The sequence below is a fragment of the Heterodontus francisci genome, chromosome 47 (genome assembly GCF_036365525.1).
Source record: "Heterodontus francisci isolate sHetFra1 chromosome 47, sHetFra1.hap1, whole genome shotgun sequence".
In the NCBI taxonomy this organism is placed as follows: domain Eukaryota; kingdom Metazoa; phylum Chordata; class Chondrichthyes; order Heterodontiformes; family Heterodontidae; genus Heterodontus; species Heterodontus francisci.
The window spans coordinates 5358203-5384053 of NC_090417.1; the positions used below are offsets into that span (position 1 = coordinate 5358203).

Here is a 25851-nt window from a genome sequence, read left to right on the forward strand (position 1 = left end):
TGATTTTAATCAAATCGAACTACAATCCTTTTCAATCCCGAGTTTTTTTCCGACAGTCAAAATAGGATGCACATATTAATTTCATCTATTGTACCCCGTACACCAGTACATCGGGCAAACAACTCTTAAGCCACATCAAAAGTAGAATCTCTGATTTCTCAGATATTTGCACATAAAACAATTAAATCACATAAGCCTGAATTTTCTACTTCTGCTACACTTCAGACTCAAATGGCTATTGACAAGTTTTAGACAGACACAAATGGAAGTGTGTTTGTGCTCAAATCTTCTTGCACAAATCATTAGCATAGCTTCAATTGCAGATTTGGATGTATGTCGGAAGCACACTTGGTGTTGGGAGCAAAAGGTTGTGTGAGTAAATTTAAAAGATAAGTAACGTGGAGTGTCCGAAAAGGTTAAGACAAATTCTCAAATCTTTTGGAGAGCTTCAAAAGGCATTTCAACATACTAGTAACCTTTGCTGAAGGAATCAGGGACTAAAAAAATGACAGATAGAAGTGAAGGTAAAGGAAAACCAATGTGAAGGCATTATTTTTCAGACAAGTGGCAGAGTAGCCCAACACTGGTCAACTTTTAGTTGGCTACTGAAATGAACAGTGCACTGAGATAATTATGACAAGAGATGGCCTTCTGTGAGACTGCAGAGCACATCTATAGATCAGTTCTATGCCAGGCCCATGAGAAAATGGAGCTAAGTTTCATGAAAATTGACCACTATTTTCATTGGATGTGCCAGCCATGTATTGAAGCTGCATGTGTCCTTGCAGTCGATAGCATCACTCTGCATTTATCCCAAACTCTGTGAAGAAAATTCCTCCCCAATGCCAGGACCTGCAAAAATGATGACTGGCAGCCTCGCAGGTATGGAAAGAGTCACTAGCTGCTAATCACCTTGGCATGCCTTCTTTCATGCAATGCTACTGAAAGCATGAAATTCTAATTATTCAGGTATTTGCATGTCATCGTGTTGTCATCAGGTTTGCTGTCCCAGCATGAACTGATTGTGTGTCAAAGTGAGTTTCACCTCTGCAGATATGGGTGGGTGGATATTCACTGATAGGCACAGAGCATCCCGCAGACAGCTTGACCTGCCTACCACTCATTTGTAGATTCTTCTCGCATTCTTCTAAACACATCAGACAAGGAGATCCCATTCGTGCCTATAATGGTGCTTGATGGGAGCATTTTTAAAAACAATTTCATGAAGCCTCTTGTGAACTTGATTTCCAGTAGATAAACAAAAAAATTCAGAAAAATGGTCAAAGTTAAACTGAAATATGAAGGACTGAAGTGAAGTGAACTTGCCTAGGCCGTTTAAATTTCCTCGCAAGCCGAAACAACCATTTGTCCCTCTGACTTAGCATTCTGCACACCTGAGAAGCTGAAATGCTTGCACACTATCGGGAGAGTTTGAACCTGCAAAGGGTGGGTGTCAGTGCATGCAATGGATTAAAACATCAAAAAATGCAGTCATATCAGAATCCTGACGCGCATTTAATCAACGCATGATATGGTCGGCATGGATGCGGTGGGCTGAAGGGCCTGTTTCTATGCTTTACGACTCTATGACTCGATGACTCTTTGATTGGAGGCACGCAGGAAACCCCCACTGGGCTGACAGGTCGGCAATTATAGTACATAAAGTGAAGATTTGACTGCATTCTGGCTTTAACTGTCAGCCCACAGGGTTCCTGAGTTGTCTCAAACTCGCCAGGATCAAGAAGGTGAGACCATAGCGGCGATTGATGGGGCTGTGAAATTGCCAGGCTGGGAAGCCTTTAAATGCGGAAGTGTTGACTGCTGCTTCCTTGCCTCCGTGAAAGGCTTCTTTTCCTAAGAGTATGCTTTCAGTGCTTTGGTGGTGATTTCTGCTACCATGGACTTTTTTGACTTTGATTTGTACTTCCCTGCCGTCAGCCTTCGCTGCAGCTCTACTTTAGACATCTGATGATGAACAAGAGGAGCAGTGGGAGCAACATCAGCAGCAGCTGTCTCCTCCTCAGCCTCCTGCTGCTCCACAGGACAGAGGGGATGAACACGGAGCTCCAGCTCAAAGGAGGTGACATCCCCAACACAGGTATACAGACAGAGTATCAGCTTTGCAGAGATGACCAAGCAACAGTGCTTCAGGAGGCTCAGACTTCCTCGGCAGTTCGTTGCTGACACCTGCAGTCTCCTGGACACAGACCTTCTTCAAAGGGGCCCAGATGGGCAGGCATTGCCACTGGCTGTCAAGGTCACCATAGCTCTGAATTTCTTTTTCTCTGGTTCCTTTCGGAGATCTGCTGATGACATCTGTAGTATTTCACAATCTGCGAAGCACAAGTGCATCTTCCTGGTGACCGGTGCCACGTTTGCCAGGCTCACCACTTATGTCCACTTTGCTACTGATGAAGCCTGTTAAAATGAGAGGATTTGCTGCAATGGCCTCCAACAGGTCAAGGGAATCTGAGACTGTACAGATGTGGCAATTAAGGCACCCTCAGAACATCCAGGAGTATTCATCAATTTAAAAGGATCCACTCCGTCAATGTTCAGCTGTTATGTCACCACCGGAAGGTATTCATGCATGTCTTTGCAAGAAAACCCGGAAGCTGCCATGTTGCTTTCATTTTGCACCAATCACATCTCCCACAGATCTTTGAACCTTCAAACAGTCAACCGATGGCTTCTAGGGGATAAGGGCTACCATTTAAGGACATGGCTGATGACATCTGTGAGAAACCCAACAATTGGTGAACAGGAAAGGTACAACCAGAGCCATATGAGCACAAGAGCAGTCATAGAGCAAGCCATTGGGTTGCTGAAGTTGCAATTCTGGTGCCTGGACAGATCTGGGGGTGCCTTCAGTATGCACCAGTAAGGGTGCCTTGAATGGTAGTGATCTGTTGTTTATTGCACAACATAGCATGCAGAGAGAACTAGAGCTGCAGGAGGAGGAAGATGATGACCACTTTGCATCCACGGAGGAGGAGGAGGAGCCTGATGTGGCTACACGTGAGGCTTCAGCAAAGCTAAAGGCAACCATTTCACTCCCCTGCTCTGACTGCTGAGATGCTCGTGGCGTGACCAAAGAGTGCCCCACCTACATCTGTGCAGGGGCAGACTTGGCAATCAAAACAGGAGGCAGCATGTGGCTCTGACTGGGGCTTGGGGGGGTGGGGTTGGTGGTGAGCACCTTGAACAGAGACCCCACTTCCATGTACCCTTTTCCCATCTTTCCTCTCATGGCAATAAGATAAGTGTTGGCTGTTCAGTTGGGATTTGAGAAGATGCCTTGAGAAAGGGGAATGGGTGTAGCTGCGAGATGTATTAGTATGAGGAATGCTGTGCAGAATGCTGGGGCAGTCAGAGTGTGGGGATTGGCTCTTGAATCTGCGATGCCACTAACCTTTCCTGCATTGATGAGGTTATTGAACTCTTTTGGCACTGTATTCAGGAAATTATAGGCCGGTGAGCCTTACGTCAGTGGTAGGGAAACTATTAGAGAGGATTCTTCGGGACAGGATTTACTCCCATTTGGAAACAAACGAACTTATTAGCCTTTCACAAGGTCCCTCATGGCAGACTGGTACAAAAGGTGAAGTCGCACGGGATCAGAGGTGAGCTGACAAGATGGATACAGAACTGGCTCGGTCACAGAAGACAGGGTAACAGTGAATGGGTGTTTTTCTGAATGGAGAGATGTGACTAGTGGTGTTCCGCAGGGATCAGTGCCTTGACCTTTGCTGTTTGTAGTATATATAAATGATTTGGAGGAAAATGTAGCTGGTCTGATTAGTAAGTTTGCGGACGACACAAAGGTTGGTGGAGTTGCGGATAATGATGAGGATTGTCAGAGGATACAGCAGGATATAGATCGGTTGGAGACTTGGGCGGAGAAATGGCAGATGGAGTTTAATCCGGACAAATGTGAGGTAATGCATTTTGGAAGGTCTAATGCAAGTGGGAAGTATACAGTAAATGGCAGAACCCTTAGGAGTATTGACAGGCAGAGAGATCTGGGCATACAGGTCCACAGGTCACTGAAAGTGGCAACGCAGGTGGAGAAGGTAGTCAAGAAGGCATTCGGCATGCTTGCCTTCATCGGTCGGGGCATAGAGTATAGAAATTGGCAAGTCATGTTGTAGCTGTACAGAACCTTAGTTAGGCCACACTTAGAATATTGCGTGCAATTCTGGTCGCCACACTACCAGAAGGATGTGGAGGACGTTGCCTGGTCTGGAGGGCGTTAGCTATGAGTAGAGGTTGGAAAAACTCGGATTGTTTTCACTGGAACGACGGAGGTGGAGGGGCGACATGATAGAGGTTGACAAAGTTATGAGCGGCATGGACAGAGTGGATAGTCAGAAGCTTTTTCCCAGGGTGGAAGAGTCAGTTACTAGGGGACATAGGTTTAAGGTGCGAGGGGCAAAGTTTAGAGGGGATGTGCGAGGCAGGTTTTTTACGCAGAGGGTGGTGAGTGCCTGGAACTTGCTGCCAGGGGAGGTGGTGGAAGCAGATACGATAGCGACGTTTAAGAGACATCTTGACAAATATATGAATAGGAAGGGATTAGAGGGATCTGGGCCCCGGAAGTGCAGAATGTGTTAGTTTAGGCAGGCATCAAGATCGGCGCAGGCTTGGAGGGCCGAATGGCCTGTTCCTGTGCTGTACTGTTCTTTGTTCATGTGCAAGGTATCACACTCCTGCTGCTGATCTCCTCAGCCCCTTCCAGCCAGAAAAATGTTTCGCTGCAGGCCCTCACAGCCTGCAGCATGACCTCCGAGGAACCAGGGACAGCTCTCCCATTGTTGAGACCTTCATTGGGCTTGATCTCTCTATCCTAACAATTCTATAATGGATTCACTCTGATGCCTACGGGGCCCCTTTAAATAGAGAGCCTTTAAATTGTCAGGTTTGGAACATCATCACATCTGCTCCAATTGGTGGTGAAATCGAGAAGCGGGATGCAAATGCTGTGGCTGAGTTAAAGAGTCATAGCAAAGCCCCTTCCAGCAACTTTCAGGTTCCTGACCCACTGTCAGCCTCCTCTGTTGTGAGCAAGTTTAAATGTTAAAATTCTGGCCAGTATTTCAATCAAACGCGTCTCTATTTCAGATGGTTGCTTTCAATTACACTGGTCCTTCCAGAAACCATACCCGGGCCCAGAATGGTCTGACTGACAGTGCGGCAGAACTTACGTGCATTTTCCACACAGTCACCCACTAAACACTGCTACAACAGGTGATTGGCAACACAAAATCCAGCCGACACTGTATCTTTGTTCCAGACCAATCAGTTTCACATCAAAAGTCCATCACAGACAGTTCACTTCTACTTCTTCCATGCTGACAGAATGAACCAGATGGTGCTTCACAAAGTGTCAGAAGATAATGATTGAAAGTAGTGTAGTATCTTTCATGATTTCAGAGTAAACAGAATTGCAGAATCAAAAGTTGAGTGTTAACTTCGTTAATCTTGCAGCACATTATGAACTTGTCAAAGCAGAGCATACCAAATATTAACAAATTGTGAAAAATCAAATTAAAGCAAAAAGTTTGGAGCAAAATCCAGCACTGTAGCTCCAAACAATTTATACACTAAGTTCTTGAAATTTAGTGAGCACAAATAAGAGTGATGTGAAACTGTTTGCAGGTTTTATGAAAAGGGAAAACTAGTTCTACTTCTTCTGCTACCAACTACAAACTGACTGTTTTTGAGGAAGATTGAGATTGGCGGGGGAAATCAGAAAAAATATTTGGAACAGACCTGCAAGCCACAGATGACCTTGCACTATTGCAAATGTAATAAAAATCAGCCACAAAGTCTGTAATAATGCAAAATGATCTATGATTTAATTTGTTTATTTTATGGCACAGTAGGTGAATTTGGGTAATCTGTAAACTTTTAACATCTTTGCCATTAATATTGCTTATTCTATGCTATATCGCCAGTGAAAAGCCTCATATGTAAAATAAACTCTGATTTCTCCTTCAGTGATTCTTATTGAAGAAGTTGCTTTTTTGTTCAAAGTATTCCTGATTTTGATAGAAAAATAATTATACTTTTACCAGATATTTCTTTAACTTTTTAAAAAACACCAATTGTATCGACAATCTCGAGGTCCTCAAGTAGGTTTTCCCTCATTAATTACAGGGGATGTCCCTATGCATTTGAGAAGGGCTCCATTGCAAGCAGCAGGGTACTCAAATTCAGACAAGCCTGAGGTCGACACTGGAACTGACTGACCTTGGGAAATCTGCTGCAGATTGAAGGATTTGTATTCCTAGTAGTATAGTATCCCAGGTTGGCACTAAAACTGACATGTTTCATAAAAAGGGAAGAAAGTCATGGTAAGAGCATAATTTTCTTGTTTGAAAAGGAGTACTTAAACAAAAAAGGATTTCTGCTACATTTTCCCACCCCACTAACTCCTTTAAAAATATTCACCAAAGCAATGTTTCGCTAATTACACACAGATAATAAGAAGAGCGAGCGAAGAAGAAAAAGTCCTCTGTCTTGTACGTGAGCGTGCTGGTCATCACTGTCAGAATGCAGTTGTTATTATTCTTATCCTTGCTTGGGAAGGCATTCCTCGAGCGTTTGGGGACAAGCTTTATGATGAACTCACAGAAACTTTAACAAAGAATGGGAATCCTACATGCCGCCGATGTGGATTGAATGATGAGTAAGTTTGCTGGTTTAGCTTTATTTACTTCAAGAGTTTGCGATATTCATAAATTTTAGTTGCATCTTAATTCCAAATTAACAATCCATCCAACTTACCCTTTGGGATGTATTTTGCTTCCTGAACCCTATTACCATTAAACTGCCGACTATCCAACTTTCCTTCCTGGCCCCGATGCAAGCTGACATTGTAAATGGTTCCCTTTCCTCAACCACTTACCCTTCCCTTTAAAAATTGCCATCATCCCTTACTCAAAAAACCCACCGTTTGCCCATCTGTTCTTGCAAAATATTTCCCCATTTCCATCCTTCCTTTTCCAAAATTCTTGAATGTGTTGTTGCCTTCCAAATCTGTGTTCAACTTTATTGTAACTGCATATCTGAATCCCTGTGATCAGATTTCTGCCACTGCCACAGCACCAAAATGACCCCCACTAAAGTTACAAATGACATATTTCGTGGCTGTGCCAGTGGTGCATTATCCTTCCTTGTCCTCCGTGATCTTTCAGCAGCCAATGCCACATTCAATCACACCATTCTCCTCCAAAGCTTTTCTTCCATTATCCAACTCAATGGTACTGCCCTCAGTTCGACACTTCCCTATCTGATTTTAACTACAGCATCTCCAGGAAAGGGTTTCCTTTAATAAGAAGAAAAATCAGACAGGGTATATGGTGGGCATTTTTCCACCCTCACCAAAGTTGAAAGTTAGCTCTAGTCGTTCCTCTGAAACCTTAATGAATTTTGACTTGAAAAATTAATGTCAAGGTATTCTAAACTGCCTCATTATCCTTGCTAAATATGAACAGTACAGGTATGCACAGGTGTGAAATTAGCTGTTAATGACTTTCAGAAATCGATGGAATAAGGTGTCAACTCACTTGCCTTAAGCCATACAGTTGTTATTTTCATACATCAAAGTTTCATATAATAGGGAATCAAGGACTTTTAACAGGTGTTGGAGACTTCCAAAAAAAATCTTAGTCGAGGGTAACACATTTTATTATTGTTGGTTGAAAAGTTAAGTTTTTTTAAGCTGAGATTGCTTAATCAGTATTTTCATTAACGCTTTTCTTTTGCTGCTTCAGCCTTTTTTTGGATTACAAGACTATTATTTCCAACTCTGTTTCCGACAACTGTTTTTCTCCTTGGTGCTACTCTACTTTCAGCAAGAAAATTGGACAATTTGGAAATTTCTTTGGCAATTTCAGTGACACTTTTAGATTTGGAGCAAAAAGAGCAATTTTTGATGGGGCAAAAAAAGTCAGGTGTGACTGTACCTGGAGGTTTATTTATGTTGTCATGCTTGGCCCCCACCTGCCAAGAATGAGGCATATTAATTTTGCCATATGGACATTAAATTTCAAATTGTTGGTGGGAAGAACAGAAGTCCTGTTACAAGGGCTGCCAGACTTGAATGGAGGACATTTGCATACCATTAGACGTTACTTTCCTTATCCAATTCAACCCACAATAGATGTTGTTCACTGTCAGTGAGGGGATGGGGAAGCGCATTCCAGAGCCTGCTGGGGTGATTCAATCCACAGGGGCTAGGACTGGTTGGACCAGCTGGTCACACAACTGACTCGGTGTTCCAGGGTTTTTTGAACTAGCCACAGTGAGTTTGAACAGTAAGACTGTTTGCTCCTGGACTGAGAAGATCTCTCCTGTCTGCTCCCATCTCTTTCTCACAAGCCTCTGAATCCACATAAAATCCAAGAAAGAAAAGTTTCCGACAGCGAACAAGGCTTAAGAAGAATACTGAGCCCCAACGAAAAGCAAGATCTACCTTCAATCAAGGACTCTACAGTGAGCTCAAAGAACCGTAACAAAAACTATTCAGATACTTACTGCCTCAAACCTTTCCACTTTATTTTTCTTCTGCCCTTTTCTGTCTCTATTTGCATGTGTGTATCGCATATGCATACTAGCGTGGGGGCGTCAACCGAATTAGATTTTAAGTTCAAGTATAATAAATTTCAACTTTTCTTTATACCTAAGAAAACCTGTTTGTGCTGATTTCTTTGCCTTATAATTGGAAAGTGGTGAACAAGGATTCACTAAGGCGGAGCTAAAAACACAGTGTGTTTAAAATTAAACCCTGTTACAGTAAGACCAGGTGAAGGCTGAGAGGGACCCCTAGACACCTTTCTTACCTGGTCGTAACAGAAATTTGGGTGCTGGCATCCAGAATTGACCCACAGACAAACGAGAGAAATTGGAAGTGGGAAAGCTAATTGTTCCGAATCAAAATAGAGCAAGATTTCAATACAGGTTTTCTCGTGATTGTGTGTGACTGAATACTAACATTTCTGCAGCTGAAGCCAAGGTGAAGTAACTTGGGATAAGTTAAAAGCATTGTCAATAGAGGAGCTGAGGAAAATGGCTGAGCAGTGAGGGATCACTGTATGTAGCAAGGCTAGGAAGTGTCTGAAGAAGCAGAAGCAGAGTTAGAAGTAGACCCAGACAGGGTACTGCTAGCAAAGATAGAATTGGAACAAAGGAAACTTGAATTAGAAGACAGGGAAAGAGAACAAGAAAGTGAGAGACAGGAAAGAGAGACAGAGAGGCATGAAGAGAGAGAAAAAGAGAGCCTTCCAGAAGTAACGTGAAGAAAAAGAAAGACAGGAGAAGGAACGAGAGAGAGAAGAGAGAGAGAGGGAGACAAAGAATATTCCAGAAAGAATGCGAAGAAAGAGAGCTGAAGTCACTTGAGTTAACTAGGGGGCGACAGAGTAACCCCAACATGGCTAATATGGAGGAGCGCAATACAGGGCTGGGTACAGAATTGTTAAAACTAGCTCAACTAATTCCAATATTCAATGAGGAGGATGCAGAAGTATTTTTTGTGTCCTTTGAGAAACTGGCAAGGCAGCTAAAGTGGCCAGCTGAGAACTTACAAAGCAAGCTAACTGGAAAAGCCCATGAGGTTTATTCCCTGTTGCCAGATGAGAGTTCATCAAATAATGAACTGACAAAAAATGCTATCCTCAGGGCATATGAATTAATACCCAAAACCTATCGCCAAAAGTTTAAAACTCTCAAGAAGCAAGCTAATCAAACTTATCTGGAGTTTGAAAGAAGCAAGCAGCTGGCTTTTGACCAGTGGCTGAGGGCTCTTAAAGTACAGCTCAGCTATGAGATTCTCAGAGAAGTAATTCTGTTCGAGGAATTAAAACGCACTCTCCCACTCTCCATAAAGACCCACATAGAGGAGCAGCAGGTTCAGAGAGGTCAGCAAGCGGCCGTTCTAGCCAATGAGTTTGCTTTAACTTATCAGCCGATTTCCCTGGGGAGAACCTTTCCTAGTCACCCCACAAATCCAAAAAGGACAAAGGGTGGGAAGGTGATAGGTGACCAAGCAGTCCTGGAAGAGATAGAAAAGCAGGAGACACAGGGGGCCCTCCTCCAGCCAAATAGGAAGGTGCTGTGAGCCAGAGTGAGACCCGGAGACCTGTGTGCTTCCATTGTAATAAAGCAGGGGCATTTAAAAGCTGACTGCTGGAAACTAAAGGGAAAACCGGTAGGGTTAATCAGGGCACAAATGCTCAGTGAAGACAGGGACCTGACGGAATGCACAGCAGAACAAGCTGTGACTTTAACTGAAGTAAGAGTGAGATCCAGGAAGCCTATAGCTGCAAGTGCAGGAAAATTTAATAGAATTCCTGAAGGTTATCAGGGTTTTGTGTTTGGAGGGAAAGTAACCCCATACCCCTCGAGTGGGGCAAGCAAGCCCTTAGTAATTCTCAGGGACACAGGGGCCACCAGATCCATTTTACTGGGAAAAGGCCTGACCTTTCCCCCAGAGCGGGCAGTGAGCACCAGAATGGTGGTGAATGGTATTGGAGGGCAGTGTATGCCTGTACCTGTACACCTGGTGCACCTGGAGTGTGACCTAGTTTCGGGACCAGTGACAGTAGGGACTGTCCCGAGTTTGCCTGTGGACGGCGTTGACCTACTACTCGGTAATGATCTGGCGGGGGTGAAGGTGGTACCCCTCCCCCCCCCCCCCCCCAATAGTGAAAGAAAGGCCGCAGGAGGTCAAAGAGTCAGGGCCGTGGCAGGAGACAGACCCCTGCAGTTTCCCTGAATGTGTAGCGGATCAAGCCATGATCAAACCAGCTTCCCCACAGGATATTGAATTGGCACTGCAGGCAAGTGACCAGGTCTGTCTGTCTGAGATTTTTTTTGGAAAGTTAGGAGACCCAGGGAATGAATTAAATGGAGTTTCCCTTGCTGAGGCTCAGCAAGCTGACCCAGTATTGCGAGTGTTAGCACAAGCTGCCCAGTCTGAAAGTGAAGCAGAGGGTGTCCCTGATTGCCACTATTTAAAGATTGGGGTACTGATGAGGAAATGGAGTTCTCCTCACAGACCTGAGAGCAAGGAGTGGACAGTAGTTCATCAGTTAGTCGTGCCACAGAGGTACCGGAAGGAAATATTAAGAAGGGCCCATGAGACTACAGTCGCTGTACATGCTGTTATACGAAAGACCAAAGCCCGCATAAGACAACAGTTTGATTGGCCAAAGCTCCACAAAGATGTGGAGGAGTACTGCAGGAGTTGCCACAAGAGGGGAAACCCTAACCTGTTAAAAGGACACTCCAGCAGAGGGCTGGTGAACTGTAAGGGACCCCTGCCGAGAATAAAAGGGGACAGGCAGGAACAAAACTGGCAAAAGGTTAGAAAGGGAAGGGGAAAAAGCGACCAAGAGGGCAGGCTGAAGGAAGTCCGGGAGGAATCCCAGATGAAAACTCCTACTGTCCGGTCAGCCAAACCCGACAAATTTGAAAAGTTCGACCCCACATCCTCCGATGTAAATGTAAAATAGAAGCACCCCACCAGAGTTGCTAACAGCGTTTACAGGAAGCTGCAGAAAGACCTCTAGGGGGCACAGAAACCATGAGGGTGATGCCTCACCTCGTCAAAGTGCCACAGGGGAGTGCAGTAGAGTCTGCACAAATACCTGCAGGCAGGAGTGTCCCAGAGGACAAAGGGGAGATGAGCAAAGAATCCTCCCCCGCAGTCAGAAAAAAAGAAAACCAGCTTTCCCCCAAAAGTCAAAAGCCTTTGCATGACTCAGCAAAGCACTGAAGGAGAGTTCAGGATAGACCTGTCCACCACTGACTCTTCTGAGAAAAAAAATTCCAACTCGGCTAATTAAACCTAACCATCTCCAAGACCCTAGGCAGCCATGGGAATGGGCAAACTGAAGAAAAACTTCCCTAAAGAACATGTTTATTGGGATGCCAAAAAAGGGGCAATTAAAGCAGCACTGGCACTAAGAAAAGACAGGCTGTCATAAGTTTTAGGATTTATGAGTGAATGGGAATGAATGGGAGAAATGCATTTTTTTTTTGGCTGTATCTTATATTTTCCAGTGGAGGGGTCATGCTGGGCCCCCACCTGCCAAGAATGAGGCATATTAATTTCACCATATGGGCATTAAATTTCAAATTGTTGCTGGGAAGAACAGAAGGCCTGTTACAAGGGCTGCCAGACTTGGATGGAGGACATTTGCATACCAATAGGGACAAGAAGGGTAACCTTTCCTTATCCAATTCAACTCACAATGGATGTTGATCACTGGACAGTGAGGAGGTGGGGAAGCGCATTCCAGGGCCTGCTGGGGTGATTCAATCCAAAGGGGTCAGGACTGGTTGGATCAGCTAGTCACACAACTAACTCGCTGCTCCAGGGTTTTTTGAACTAGCCACAGAGAGTTTGAGCAATAAGACTGTTTGCTCCTGGACTGAGAAGATCTCTCCTGTCTGCTCCCATCTCTTTCTCACAAGCCTCTGAATCCACTGAAGACACATGAACCCCAAGAGAGAAAAGTCTCCTGCAGTGAACAAGGTTTAAGAAGAATACTGGGCCCCAACGAAAAGCAAGATCTACCGACAATCAAGGACGCTACAGTGAGCTCGAAGAACCATAACAAAAGCTCTTCAGATATTGCCTCAAAATTTTCCACTTTATTTTTCTTCTGCCTCTATTTGCATGTGTGTATCGTATATGCATGCTAGCGTGAGCGTGTCGTGTGTCCGTAGACGTCAACCGAATTAGAGTTTAAGTTCAGGTTTAATAAATTTCAACTTTTCTTCTTTAAACTTAAGAAAACGTGTTGCTGGTTTCTTTGCCTTATATTGGAAAGCGGTGAACAAGGATTCACCAAGGGGAGCTAAAAACAGTGTGTTTAAAATTAAACTCTGTTACGGTAAGACCAGGTGAAGGTGAGAAGGACCCCGAGACACCTTTCTCACCTGGTAGTAACAATGTATGTACCCATCCTTATCCTTATCGCAGGACCCGTATTTACTACTCGGAAAGTATTTCCGAGGCACGTCAGAGAAAACCATTCCTGAATTTCTTTTTTTGAAAGCAAGAGTATTGTAGCTCTTCCCATGGATGTAAAGATCACTATTCATTAAACTAAACAACAGATACAAGGGGAGACACTTTTATCGCCCTCCCTTTGGAAAGAAATCGTCACAACATCATGGAATGTTTCCTGGGTGACAGTGTTGGCAAGAGTACAGAGTATTGTCAAAGATACTCACATACTACACAGACTATTGAGCCTGCTCACTACCTTCTGATTGTTAAGATGAAATGCAGTGGAGTGGCAAATGGAACAACCCTCCTTGAAACAACATCATGCAACATCACGTGTGAGGCGTCATACTGGGTGGGGGGCTCGGGGGAGGAGGTGGTACTGGGACGAAGTTGGGTGCTGCACCACTCTGTCACTTGCTCACAGACTCCTTTTAGAATTTCCCACTGGTTTACCTTTCAATTTGTTATATGTTTGGGTTTTGTATGCTTGTCATCTTATTGAGTCTACCAGAACGGTTCTTAAACTGGAGAATTTAAACATTATTATTTATTTCATAACAACTATATACACTCCACACTAGCCTATGTGTCTCCTTCAAAAGCCATGCTGTAACTGTTTGAGTCTTTCCCACATGATCTTTTGCATCATCATGGTGGGTGTTAATCTTGACAGTCTCTCAAGATTAACCCTTTTACACCCTTATACTACACACTTCATTTTTGCCTGGCATTTCTCCACATCTTAGTAAAGACTGACAAAAATTTAAATTCTATCCTGAGCGTTCATTAAGGCTTAAATAATATTTATCCCCACATGCAACTACACATCTTTAAAGGGCACATCCTTTGAAATTTGAGTTGTCAGACAGATTTTCTTTGCTACCCCATGACCCACCACCATCTGCCCCCAACCCCGCCATATAATTAGCTGCTAGTGCAAGGCCAAAGGTACACTGAGAACTCATATGAATTATTTAAATAGCCTGACACTGTAAAATTACAGGTAATCAGCTTAGTACAACAGCAGCTAGCCATTCCTGGCTGCACTTAGCCAGTGTCACAAATTCTGCTTTTATCACTATAGCATTCGTGCAAAAAGGAATCCGGTTCACACCGAAGCTAAACTTGTTCGGTAAAAACATCCGAATATTGAAAGACACAGAGTGTAGATAAAACAGAGTAGTCTTTTGAGAATAAGTCTTTTCTCAGTCAAGTGTTTCAGTTGATTGTTGCAGTTAGCTCAGGAATAAATGTTAAAATGTTACCGTCATTTGTACGTGCACATGCTAATTTCAGAAACAAAAAATACCATGTTAAGAATTGATCTATCACAATAGATGATCAATATTCAGGCCATTTAAGTAACAATTCTGTATAAATCATTTTGCCAACATTACTGAAGCTTCCAAATGAATTAATATTTACTGTTTTGACTTGTATTTCATTTCAGCCGCACATGTGCATGTCAGGGAAAGGATCCTGAGACCTGTGGTGCTTCCTTCTCCTTTGGCTGTTCTTGGAGTATGTACTTCAATGGATGCAAGTATGCCCGCAGCAAGCATCCACGCAAGTTTAGGCTGCTGGGAGACAACCCTAAAGAGGTTGGTTTAGTTCATTAACTTTTATTACAAGAGCACATTTACAATTAATATGTGCATTACTGTTACAGTCCTGGATAGGCAGAAGGCAGATAAATTGTCAGCCTTGATTCAGTGAGAGTGCTGTTGCTTCTGAGTCAGATGATCATAGGTTCAAATCTTACTCTGGAGACGAGAACATAATCTAGGCTACGATGTCAGCACCATACTGAGGAAGTGCTGCAATGTCTTCAGAATGAGACATTAAACCAACACTTCGTCGACTGTCTTTGGTGAACATAAAAGATCCCATGACACTATCTGAAGGACAGCAGAGGAGTTCTCCAGGGTCCTGCTAACATTTATCCCTCAATCATCATCTGTTGGTCATTAAGTCATAGCTATTCATGGGATCTTGCAATGTGCAAATTGTTTGCTGTGTTTCCAACAGCAAAAGAGTGACTGACTTCAATGTCCGTGACACACTTTAGGACATCTTTAACTCTTGAAAGGCATTATGTAGATTCAAGTTCTATACCATATATTTCCGTACTGTGGTCAAATTCTCAGGCAGAGTTGTAACGTGAAGCGTTCCACACCTCAAGAATCACTCCACGTGCAAAAATGACACAAAACCATAAATCATAAGAAAAATCCGGCTATTCAGTCCAACAAAGCTCACTGTTCTATTACACTAAGTCTCTCTCCACAACATTCTGCTGTGTTTTGAATGATCCCAATGTAAACAGACTGTCATGGTAATGAGGGGAGAAATCAGAAAACCTTTTTGTTAATAAATTGCATTAACTCTAGAATATAATTTGAAAAGAAAATTAAGGCACTGACAATTAACAGTTGCCAACTGAAAAGTAAATTCATGCTCAATTGACGAAATTATAACTTCTTTAATGGACATGCAACAAGTTATTAAACTAACTGCTCTCCACTACTATATTTATTTCACTTCATAAGAATTTAATCATGTTTTCTCAATTATGGGTCTTTCAGGAAAATAATCTCGTAATTGAATCCTTCCAGAAGTTTGCAATTCATGATTCTATCGCCATAACTGTAATTTCACTGTCTATAGATCAAATGATTTTTACACAATAAAAATATTAATTCATATGTGGGATGATATTTATGATATATGCACATTAAGTACTGTGTGCAGTTTTGGTCTCCTTCCCTTTGGAAGGATATTATTGATATAGAGGGAGTGCAACAAAGGTTCATCAGACTTGTTCCCAGGATGGCGGGACTGTCCTATGAAGAGTTTGGGGAAACGGCCTGTATTCGCTCGAGTTTCGAAGAATGAGAGGTGATCTCATTGAAACCTACAAAATATTTAAAGGGATAGACAGGGTAGATGCAGGGAAGATGTTTTCCCTGGTTGGGGAGTCTAGAACCAGGGGACACAATTTCAAAAAAAGGGGGAAGCCACTTAGGACCAAGATGAGGAGAAATTTCTTTACTCAGAGAGTTGTGAATCTTTGGAATTCTCTACTCCAGAGGGCTGTGGAAGCTCAGTCATTTGAGTATGTTTAAAGCAGAGATTGACAGATTTCTAAATACCAATGACAGAAAGGGATGTGGGGATTGTGTGGGAAAAAGACACTGAAGTGGATGATCAGCCACGATTGTATTAAATGGCAGAGCGAGCTTGATGGGCTGAAAGGCCTACTGCTGCTCCTATGTTCCTATTTTCCTAAATAACACATACTGGTCAGCAGCAGCACATGGGGTCGCTGACAATCTAAGAATTTAATTATAGGTTCAAGTCCAAGATGCACAAGTACAAAATACTGAAGTATCTTTGCAGCACTGATGAATTCAGCCAAGCTGTTCCAGTACAACTACAACATTGGCATCTACCTGGCAATGTGGAAAATTGCCCAGGTATGTCCTGTACATAAAAAAGCAGGAGAAATCTAACCTCATTGCAGCCTTCAAACATGGACAAAAGAGCTAAACTCCAGAGGAGAGGTGAGAGTGACGGTCCTTGACATCAAGGCAGCATTTGACCGAGTATGGCATCAAGGAGCCCGAGCAAAACAATGGGAATCAGGGGGAAAACTTTCTGCTGGTTGGAGCCATACCTAGCACAAAGGAAGACTGTTGTGGTTGTTGGAGGTCAATCATCTCAGGTCCAGTACATCACTGCAGATGTTCCTCAGGGTCGTGTCCTCGGCCCAAACATCTTCAGCTGCTTCGTCAATGACCTTCCTTCAATCATAAGGTCAGATGTGGGTATGTTCGCTGATTATTGCACAATGTTCAGCACCATTCGCAACTCCTCAGATACTGAAGCAGTCCATGTAGAAATGCAGCAAGAACTGGACAATATCCAGGCTTGGACTGATAAGCGGCAAGTAACATTTGTGCCACACAAGTGCCAGTGAATGACCATCTCCAACAAGAGAAAATCTAACCATCTCCCCTTGACATTCAACGGCATTACCATCGCTGAATCCCCCACTATCAACATTCTGGGGGTTACCATTGACCCGAAACTGAACTGGAGTAGCAATATAAATACCGTGGCTACGAGAGCAGGTCAGAGGCTAGGAATCCTGCTGCAAGTAACTCACCTCCTGACTCCCCAAAACCTATCCACCATCTCGAAGGCACAAGTCAGGGTGTGATGGAATACTCTCCACTTGCCTGGATAAGTGCAGCTCCAACAACACTCAAGAAGCTCGACACTATCCAGGACAAAGCAACCCGCTTGATTGGCACCCCATCCGCCACCTTCAACATTCACTCCCTGCACCACAGACCACAGTTGCAGCAGTGTGTACCATCTACAAGATGCACTGCAGCAACTCACTAAGTCTCCTTCGACAGCACCTTCCAAACCCACGACCTCTACCACCTAGAAGGACAAGGTCAACAGATGCATGGGAAGACCACCACCTGCAAGTTCCCCTCCAAATCACACACCATCCAGACTTGGAACTACATTGCTGTTCCTTCACAGTTACTGGGTCAAAATCCTGGAACTCCATTCCGAATAGCACTGTTGGTGTACCCACATGGACTGCAGCGGTTCAAGAAGGCAGCTCACCACCACCTTCTCAAGGGCAATTAGGGATGGGCAATAAATGCTGGCCTGGCCAGCGACACTCACATCCCATGAACGAATTTAAAAAAAAAATTTAATTCATTTACAGACACAGAATCCACAAATTGGCTGAAACTAGAATATAGACCTGTGAAGAGACTCAACCCATGGAGAGACCTGACTTGGTTGGCAGCTTTTATTCCCAAACTAATTCAAATCTTCTGCTGATAGCAAAATCTCCATTTGCTTCCTTTGAAAGGGGTCTGTTGATGTTTCGGCTGCATTACTTTTAAGACTCTTAGATATGTAGCTAAACTAAACAATGAACTAACTGAGAGGCAAGGAACCTTGCATTTAAATATGGAAGTATCCACTGCCGTCTGCTACTTCTGCTGCGAGGAAATCCAAAGGATGCCCTCCACCAACAGCATGGACTCTTGCTGAATGAGGATTAAGAGATTCTAGCTACAGCGTGAAGTTGGGTTCCACTCTGATGCAAAATATTTGCTCAATGGATAATCTGGCAAATCTTCCAGATTTGTTCTGATCCATGCATATAGCAACCCTGCTCTCTTAAGGATTGTTACAAGCTATAAGGATCCATCCATTGAAAGCATCAATGCAAGACTTAATGAGCACTGTTACAGGCAATATCAATTTTAATTATTGTCGGTTGGAAATGAGAAATAAAAGTGAACTTTACTTCAACCCTGCTTATCAACAGTTTGAGCACATTCCAATCAATCCAAAAAAGAATCCATTCTGAACCACAATACTTTTAACTTCAGTTACACTTTGGTTATAATTCATTTTAATTATCAAAGTTCAATCCTCACACACAATTAAAATTGTGAGGGGATCAGTAATAATATTGCTCGTGAACGTCAGCTATTAATATTGCAAATGAGTCCTCTTTGAGATCAAATTGTTAATTTTTATTGTTGTTTTCCTCCTCAGGAAGATTTACTTAAAGAAAGATTACAAACTCTCGCCACAGAAGTTGCTCCACTATACAAGCAGCTTGCACCTCAAGCCTTCAACAATCAGGTAAATTGAATCTTCTGCCACAATTCTAAAACAGTTAATAAAGCTGGAAGATTTGTCAATTTCTGCACTGGGATCCAGCACTGCTAAACAAAAAAAATGCCAATTATTTTAAGTTTCTGTTATTCACAAAAATATTACATATACACACATTACATGCAAAGTCTATAATTTTAATTTCATCAGGCAACACATCGTTTACCATTTTTGGTGCTCTGTTTTATTGCAATTGTAAGTCCAATTTGTAAATCATAAACCAGAAGAAATTAAATTCACTGGTATTAATGTGCTGTTTTATAGAATGATGGAATCGCTTGTTGAAGAGAGAGTGTAAAGAAAAGCCCAGCAACTCCAGGACAGTCAGTTTAACCTCGGTGGTGGGGAAGCTTCCAGAAGTGATAATTCTGGACAAAATAAATTGTCACTTGGGCAAATGCAGGTTAATTAGGGAAAGCCAGCACAGATTTGTTTGGGCAAATCGCAATTAACTAACATGTAATTTTTTGATGAGGTAATAGAGAGGGTTGATAAGGGTAATGCGGGTTAATAAGGGTTGATGTAGACGTCTAAAAGGCATTTGATAAAGTGCCACACAACAGACTTGTGAGAAAAGTTATAACTCATGGAATAAAAGGGATAGAAGCAACATGGAAATGAAACTGGCTGACGGACAGGAAACAGAGAGTAGTGCTTAATTGATGTTATTTGGACTGGAGGAAGCTTTGAAGCGGAACTCCCCAGGATTGGTGTTAGGACCCTTGTACTTCCTGATATATATTAACGGCCTAGACCGTGGTGTACATGGCACAATCTCAAAATTTGCAGATGGTATGCAACTTGGAAGAATTGTGAACTGAGAGAAGGTTAGTGTTAAACTGCAAAAGGGCTTAGATAGTTCAGTGGAATGATGGACAAGTGGCAGATGTAATTTAATGCAGTGATGTGTGAAGTGATTCGTTTTGGGAGGAAGAGTGCAGAGAGACAATATAAAATAAAGAGTACAATTCTAAAGGGGGTGCAGGATCAGAGGGACCTGTGTGTATATGTGCATAAAACATTGAAGGTGGAAAAACAGATTGAGAGAGCAGTTAATAAAGCATTCAGCATCCTAGGCATTATTAATAGGGGAATGGAGTACAAGAACAAGGAAGTTTTATTAAACTTGTATTAAACACTGGTTCGGCCTCAAATGGAGTATTGTGTCCAGTTCTGGGCACCACTCTTTAGGAAAGATGTGAAGGCATTAGAGAGAGTGCAGAAAAGATTCACGAAAATGGTTCCAGAGATGAGAAAATTCAGTTATGTAGATAGATTGGAAAAGTTGGGAATATTTTCTTTAAAGAAGAGAAGGTTGAGAGGAGATTTGATAGAGGTATTCAAAAGCATGAGGTGACTTGACAGAGTGGATAAGGAAAAATTGTTCCCATTCGTGGAAGGATCAAGAACAAGAGGGCACAGATTTAAGGTAATTGGCGAAAGAAGCAAGGGGGACATGAGGAAAAACGTTTTCACGCAGTGACTGGTTGGGATCTGGAATGTACTGCCAGAGAGTGTGGTGGAGGTAGGTTCAATTGAGGCTTTGAAGAGGGAATTGGATTGATATCTGAAAAGGAAGAATGTGCAGGGCTACGGGGAGAAGGCAGCAGCGTGGCACCAGGTAAATTGCTCCTTCGGAGAACCAGCGCAGACACGACAGGTCAAATGGCCTCCTTCTGTGCCGTAACAATTCTGTGATTCCGAGTTTGAACCCACCCAGTGAGTCCCAATCTCACATGGTTTATCTAGAGGTAATAGCAAAACATGACGATATTTCACCAGACAAAGGAGGGAAATCAGAAGGTCAATCAATTATGCTTTCATGGACCTCACTGCAACTGCATACAGTGTAAACAGAAAACTGAAAGCGCAGTGCCTGCCTTATATGTGCAATGGTACACAACACTCAGGGACTTAAAGAGGGGAAGAAGAAAAACAACTAAAATAGGACAAAAAACAAATTTCAAAAACTATTATTTATCACCACTCCAAACCTAAACTTCTTTGGTTAAACTTTAAAAGGATATGAAATTGGCAAAGTGAGAGAAAGCAGAGAATAGCGGTGAACGGCTGTTTATCAGACTGAAGTGAATTATTCTGTGGTATGCCCTAGAAGTTGGTATCAGGACTGAAGCTCTTTTGGATATATAGTGGTGATCTGGTTTTTGGCATCGGAGTCATAACTTCAAAGTTTGCAGATGCCACAAACTTAGAAATATCGTAAACAATGTGGAGAAAAGTGGCAGATTTCGACAGACCTATGAAATGGGAAGACACATGTCAGATGATATTGAATGCATAGAAGTGTGATGTGAATCATTTTGGAAGGAAAAGGCAATATCAACTGAAAGGTACAATTTTGAAGTGGGTGCAGGAACAGAGAGATTGGAGTTTTACCTACACAAATCTTTGAAGTTGCCAGAGCAAGTTGATTAAACTGTTAAAAAAAAAAGCATCGAGGATCTTTGGCTTTATAAATAGAAGCAAGAGTACAAAAGCAAGGAAGTTTTGCTAAAGTTACATAAATCATTGGTTAGGCCTCAGCTGGAGTACTGTGTCCAATTCTGTGCACTACACTTTAGAAAGTCCTTGGAGAAGGTTCAGAGGCGATTTACTAGAATGATACCAGGGATAAGGGTATCAGTTATGTGGAGATACTGGAGAAGTTGAGTTTGTCCTCCTTAGAGCAGGGAAGGTTAAGAGGGGTTTAAATGGAGGTGTTCAAAATTACCACGGGTTTTGCTGGAGTAGATTGGGGGAGAAACTATTTCCACTAGCAGGAGGGTCGATGAACAAAGAATAAATTAAAGGACCAAAGATAATTGGCAAAAGAACCAGGGTGCAGAGCAGAAAACTTTTTTTTTAGGCAGAGCTATGATGATCTGAAATGCATTACTAAAAAGGGTGGTGAAAGCAAATTCAGTGCTAATTTTCAAAAAAATTAGATACACGCTTGAAAAGGAAAAATATGCAGGGTTATGGGCAACAAGCAGGAGAGTGAGACTAATTGGATAGCTTTCTTTTAAAGAGCTTGCATTGGCACTGGTATTCAGTTGGGCTGAATGGCTGCCTTCTGTGCTGCAGGATCGTCAAGATCTTGATGACATCAAGGCAGCATTTGACTGAGTATGGCATCAAGGAGCCCGAGCAAAACTAGAGTCAATGCGAATCAGGGGGAAAACTGTCCGCTGGTTGGAATCATACCCAGCACAAAGGAAGATGGTTGTGGTTGTTAGAGGTCAATATCTCAGTCCCAGGACATCACTGCAGGGGTTCCTCAGGGTAGTGTCCTAAGCCCAACCATCTTCAGCTGCTTCATCAATGACCTTTCCTCCATCATAAGGTCAGAAGTGGGTATGTCCACTGATGATTGCAATGCTCAGCACCATTCGCAACTCCTCAGATACTGAAGCAGCCCATGTCCATATGCCACAAGACCTGGACAACATCCAGGCTTGGGCTGATAAGCGGCAAGTAACATTTATGCCACAAGTGCCAGGCAATGACATCTCAAATAAGAGAGAATCTAACTATCTCCCCTTGACATACAATGGGATTACCATCACTGAATCTCCCACTATCAACATCCTGGGGGGGTCACCATTGACCAGAAACTGAATGGACCAGCCACATTATTGCTGTGGCTACAAGAGCAGGTCAGAGGCTGGGAATTCTACGGCGAGGAACTCACCTCCTGTCTCCCCAATGCCTGTCCACCATCTACAAGGCACAAGTCAGGTGTGTGATGCAATACTCTCCACTTGCCTGAATGTGATGCAATACTCTCCACTTGCCTGGATGGGTGCAGCTCCAACAACACTCAAGAAGCTCAACACCATCCAGCACAAAGCAGCCCGCTTGATTGGCACCCCATTCACCACCTTCAACATTCACTCCCTCCACCATAGACCACAGTTGTAGCAGTATGTACCATCTACAAGACGCACTGCAACAACTCGCCAAGGCTCCTTCGACAGCACCTTCCAAACCTGCGAACTCTAACAGCTGGAAGGACAAGGTCAGCAGATGCATGGGAAGACCACCACATGCAAGTTCCCCTCCAAGCCACATACCATCCTGACTTGGAACTACATCACCATTCCTTCACTGTCACTGGGTCAAGATCCTGGAACTCCCTTCCGAACAGCACTGTTGGTGTATCTACACCCCATGGTCTGCAGTGGTTCAAGAAGGCAGCTCACCATCACCTTCTCAAGAGCAATTAGGGATGGGCAATAAATGCTGGCCTAGCCAACGATGCCCACATCCCCTGAACAAATAAAAGAAAACTCCTATGGCCGGAATTTTTTCATTCAGGCAGTGGCTCTGCCCAGCGAGAGGAGCCAGCATGGACACCAGCCTAAAACAGGTGAGTGGGGGTTGGGCCTCGCCGGGGACAATCGGCTGGGCCCCAGCAAGGGGGATGGGGGTCGGAATGTAGGGTAGGGGAGTAGTTTTAGTGGGAATGGCAGGTGTTGTTGGGGGGGCCCTCCATGGGGCACAGGATACCTGATCAGGAGGGCCCCCCCACAGCCTGCAAGGAGGCTGCCAGATATTACTAGGCGGCCCCCTCAGGTGGCCAAGAGCCCGTCCCTGCTGGGGGAGGAGGCCCTTAAGTGGCAATTAATTGACCACTTAAGGGCCTCAATTGGCCTGGGGCAGGCAGGCCATTTGCCACCTCCCCTGCAGCTGCTAAAATAGCAGTAGGGGCAGGTAGGCGACAGGAATGGCACCCACTAACTCCCACTCGATTTTACGCTCCTGCCCCTGCATCCCAATCTGCTCCCCAGGGGGCATAAAATTCTGGCCTATAATTCCAATATCAGAAACTAAGTAAAGCTTTGGATCCTGAACTCAAGTGTGTGGCAACAGATGATCAGTGATTACTAGCTGCATTATAGATCTTACAGCAGACGACAACAAACATTACAAAGTTCACTGCAGGCCCCAGAATACCCCTAAGCAATGTACCAGAGGTCTAAACTTTAGCAGAGATGACTTGACTGTTGTCTTCAGTACATGAATTCTGTCAACTGTGACTACATCTTTTCATTGCAAGCTAGGCTTTGGCTTATTTGCTGAATAGTTAGTACAATGCGAACCAACAACACAGTGAGCTGATTGCTCCCAATTTTCCTTTGCCTTGTTCAGAAAGGTAGACAAACAGGAATGCAGAACATCTAACCAGAAGATAAAATTAAAGAAAAGTGTACATTTAAAACTGTGTATAATGTAAAATTAATTTTAAATATGTCAATAGTTGCCAAGGCTGGGGGAGAAGTGTCAGGCAACAACTAAATGAAAGGTAACCTAATGTAAAGGCACTAAAAGATTTTGTGTACAAAAGATGAAGCTGCATAGCCGAACCCACTATTTGATAGCTGGCAAAATGGACATTGCAGCTCCATGAGTTGGGTACAAGGAGGGTTGTCCTGTTTGGAACTTAGAAGACAGCAAGGCACCATTTATGGCAACAATTGGTAACCAGGCTGTGTACACTTTTTACAGAACATGGGAGTAGATATACTCCTATAGAATGCTATTAAACAGGTTGTTCACCCATCAAGTCTGTTGGTATTTTTTATTTGATGGACTCAGTCCCCTTACCCTTTAAAATTTCTCTTTTCAAGCAACTATGCAATTATCCTGTAAAATAATTTATGAGTTCTGCTTCAATAATGTTTTGTGGCAAAAAATTACAATTCGGCCATCCAAAGTGCAAAGATTTTTTTCAAACTTCTCTTTAATTCCTTAGATTATCTTAAATTATCTTAGGGCGGCACTGTGGCACAGTGGTTAGCACCACAGCCTCACAGCTCCAGCAGCCCGGATTCGGTTCTGGGTACTGCCTGTGTGGAGTTTGCAAGTTCTCCTTGTGACTGCGTGGGTTTCTGCCGGGTGCTCTGATTTCCTCTCACAGCCAAAGACTTACAGGTTGATCGGTAAATTGGCCATTGTAAATTGCCCCTAGTGTAGGTAGGTGGTAGGGGAATTGGTGGGGATGTGGTAGGGAATATGGGATTAATGTAGGATTAGTATAAATGGGTGGTTGTTGGTCGACACAGACTCAGTGAGCCGAAGGGCCTGTTTCAGTGCTATATCTCTCTATGACTCTAAATTTCTGCTATTTTATTTCATCCCACCAATGAGGGAAAATATCTATCACTATTTACTCTATCATAATTCCTCTTAATTGTTAGAGCAGCCCTTAGCTTTTATCAGCTTCAGTGAAAATGTGTTAACTTTTCAAGTCTCTCTTCATACCTGTAACCTGGCATTCCTAGTGAAATATTAATGAACCTATGCTGCACCCTTTCCATTACTTAAGATAACAACACTTTTTCCTTCAAGTGCAAGACTTTGCAATAGTTCCAATTTAGTTGCCACAAAGCATTCCCGTCAGTTTGGTCTAGATTTACTGTTTACTCATGCTGAGCCCTCACATAAAGTTACAGCTCTTTCATTGCATTTCATGGATATCCTGAATGGGGAGGTAATGTAATCAATTACTATACAATTGATTGCACTTTTTCAACCCTTTAAATTCTACCTCCTGTCCCACATTCTTAGCAATACTCGATGTCAAGGTCATAATGGTGCTGAACACTACTTGGAGGAAGTACTGAGGGTACAAGAAAGTGGGGGACATCAGTGTCAATCACCGAGTGGCTTGGTAGCACCATGACTAACCAAGCCCTGAAGGACATAGCTGCCAGTCCGGACTTCTGGCAGGTGAAGAGAGAACTAACAAGAAGGAAAGAAATGACTTGACCTATGACAGCAGTATTGGTAGGAATGACCACTACACAGTCCTTGTGAAGACCAAGTGCCATCATCTTCAGACTACTGATACCCTCGCATGTGTTGTGTATTAGAACAGATCTCATGGCTCAAAAAACTGGGCATCTATGAGATGCTGTGGGCCTTTAGCAGCAGCAGAACTGCATTCAACCACAATCTGTAACCTCAATGCCATACATATACATAGAAATACCATCAATCCAGGCGCCCAATCCTAGATCAATGAGGAGTGTTGAAGAGCGTGCCAGGAGCAATACCAGGTGTACCTAAAAATAAGGCACCAATCTGGTGGTGCTACAATACAG

At 43.3% G+C, this 25851-nt stretch overlaps 1 protein-coding gene across 6 annotated transcripts in view; it reads left to right on the plus strand.

The window, feature by feature from the left end:
• The window catches only part of LOC137357103 (methylcytosine dioxygenase tet3-like), a 423938-nt gene that overhangs the window by 364889 nt on the left and 33198 nt on the right, over positions 1 to 25851 (plus strand). For all 6 annotated transcript variants that reach the window (XM_068023133.1, XM_068023137.1, XM_068023136.1 and 3 more), the window contains 3 exons: positions 6483 to 6691; positions 14475 to 14625; positions 18623 to 18712. In XM_068023133.1, coding sequence (XP_067879234.1) covers positions 6483 to 6691; positions 14475 to 14625; positions 18623 to 18712 — 450 coding nt within the window. The remainder of the gene's footprint in view (positions 1 to 6482; positions 6692 to 14474; positions 14626 to 18622; positions 18713 to 25851) is intronic.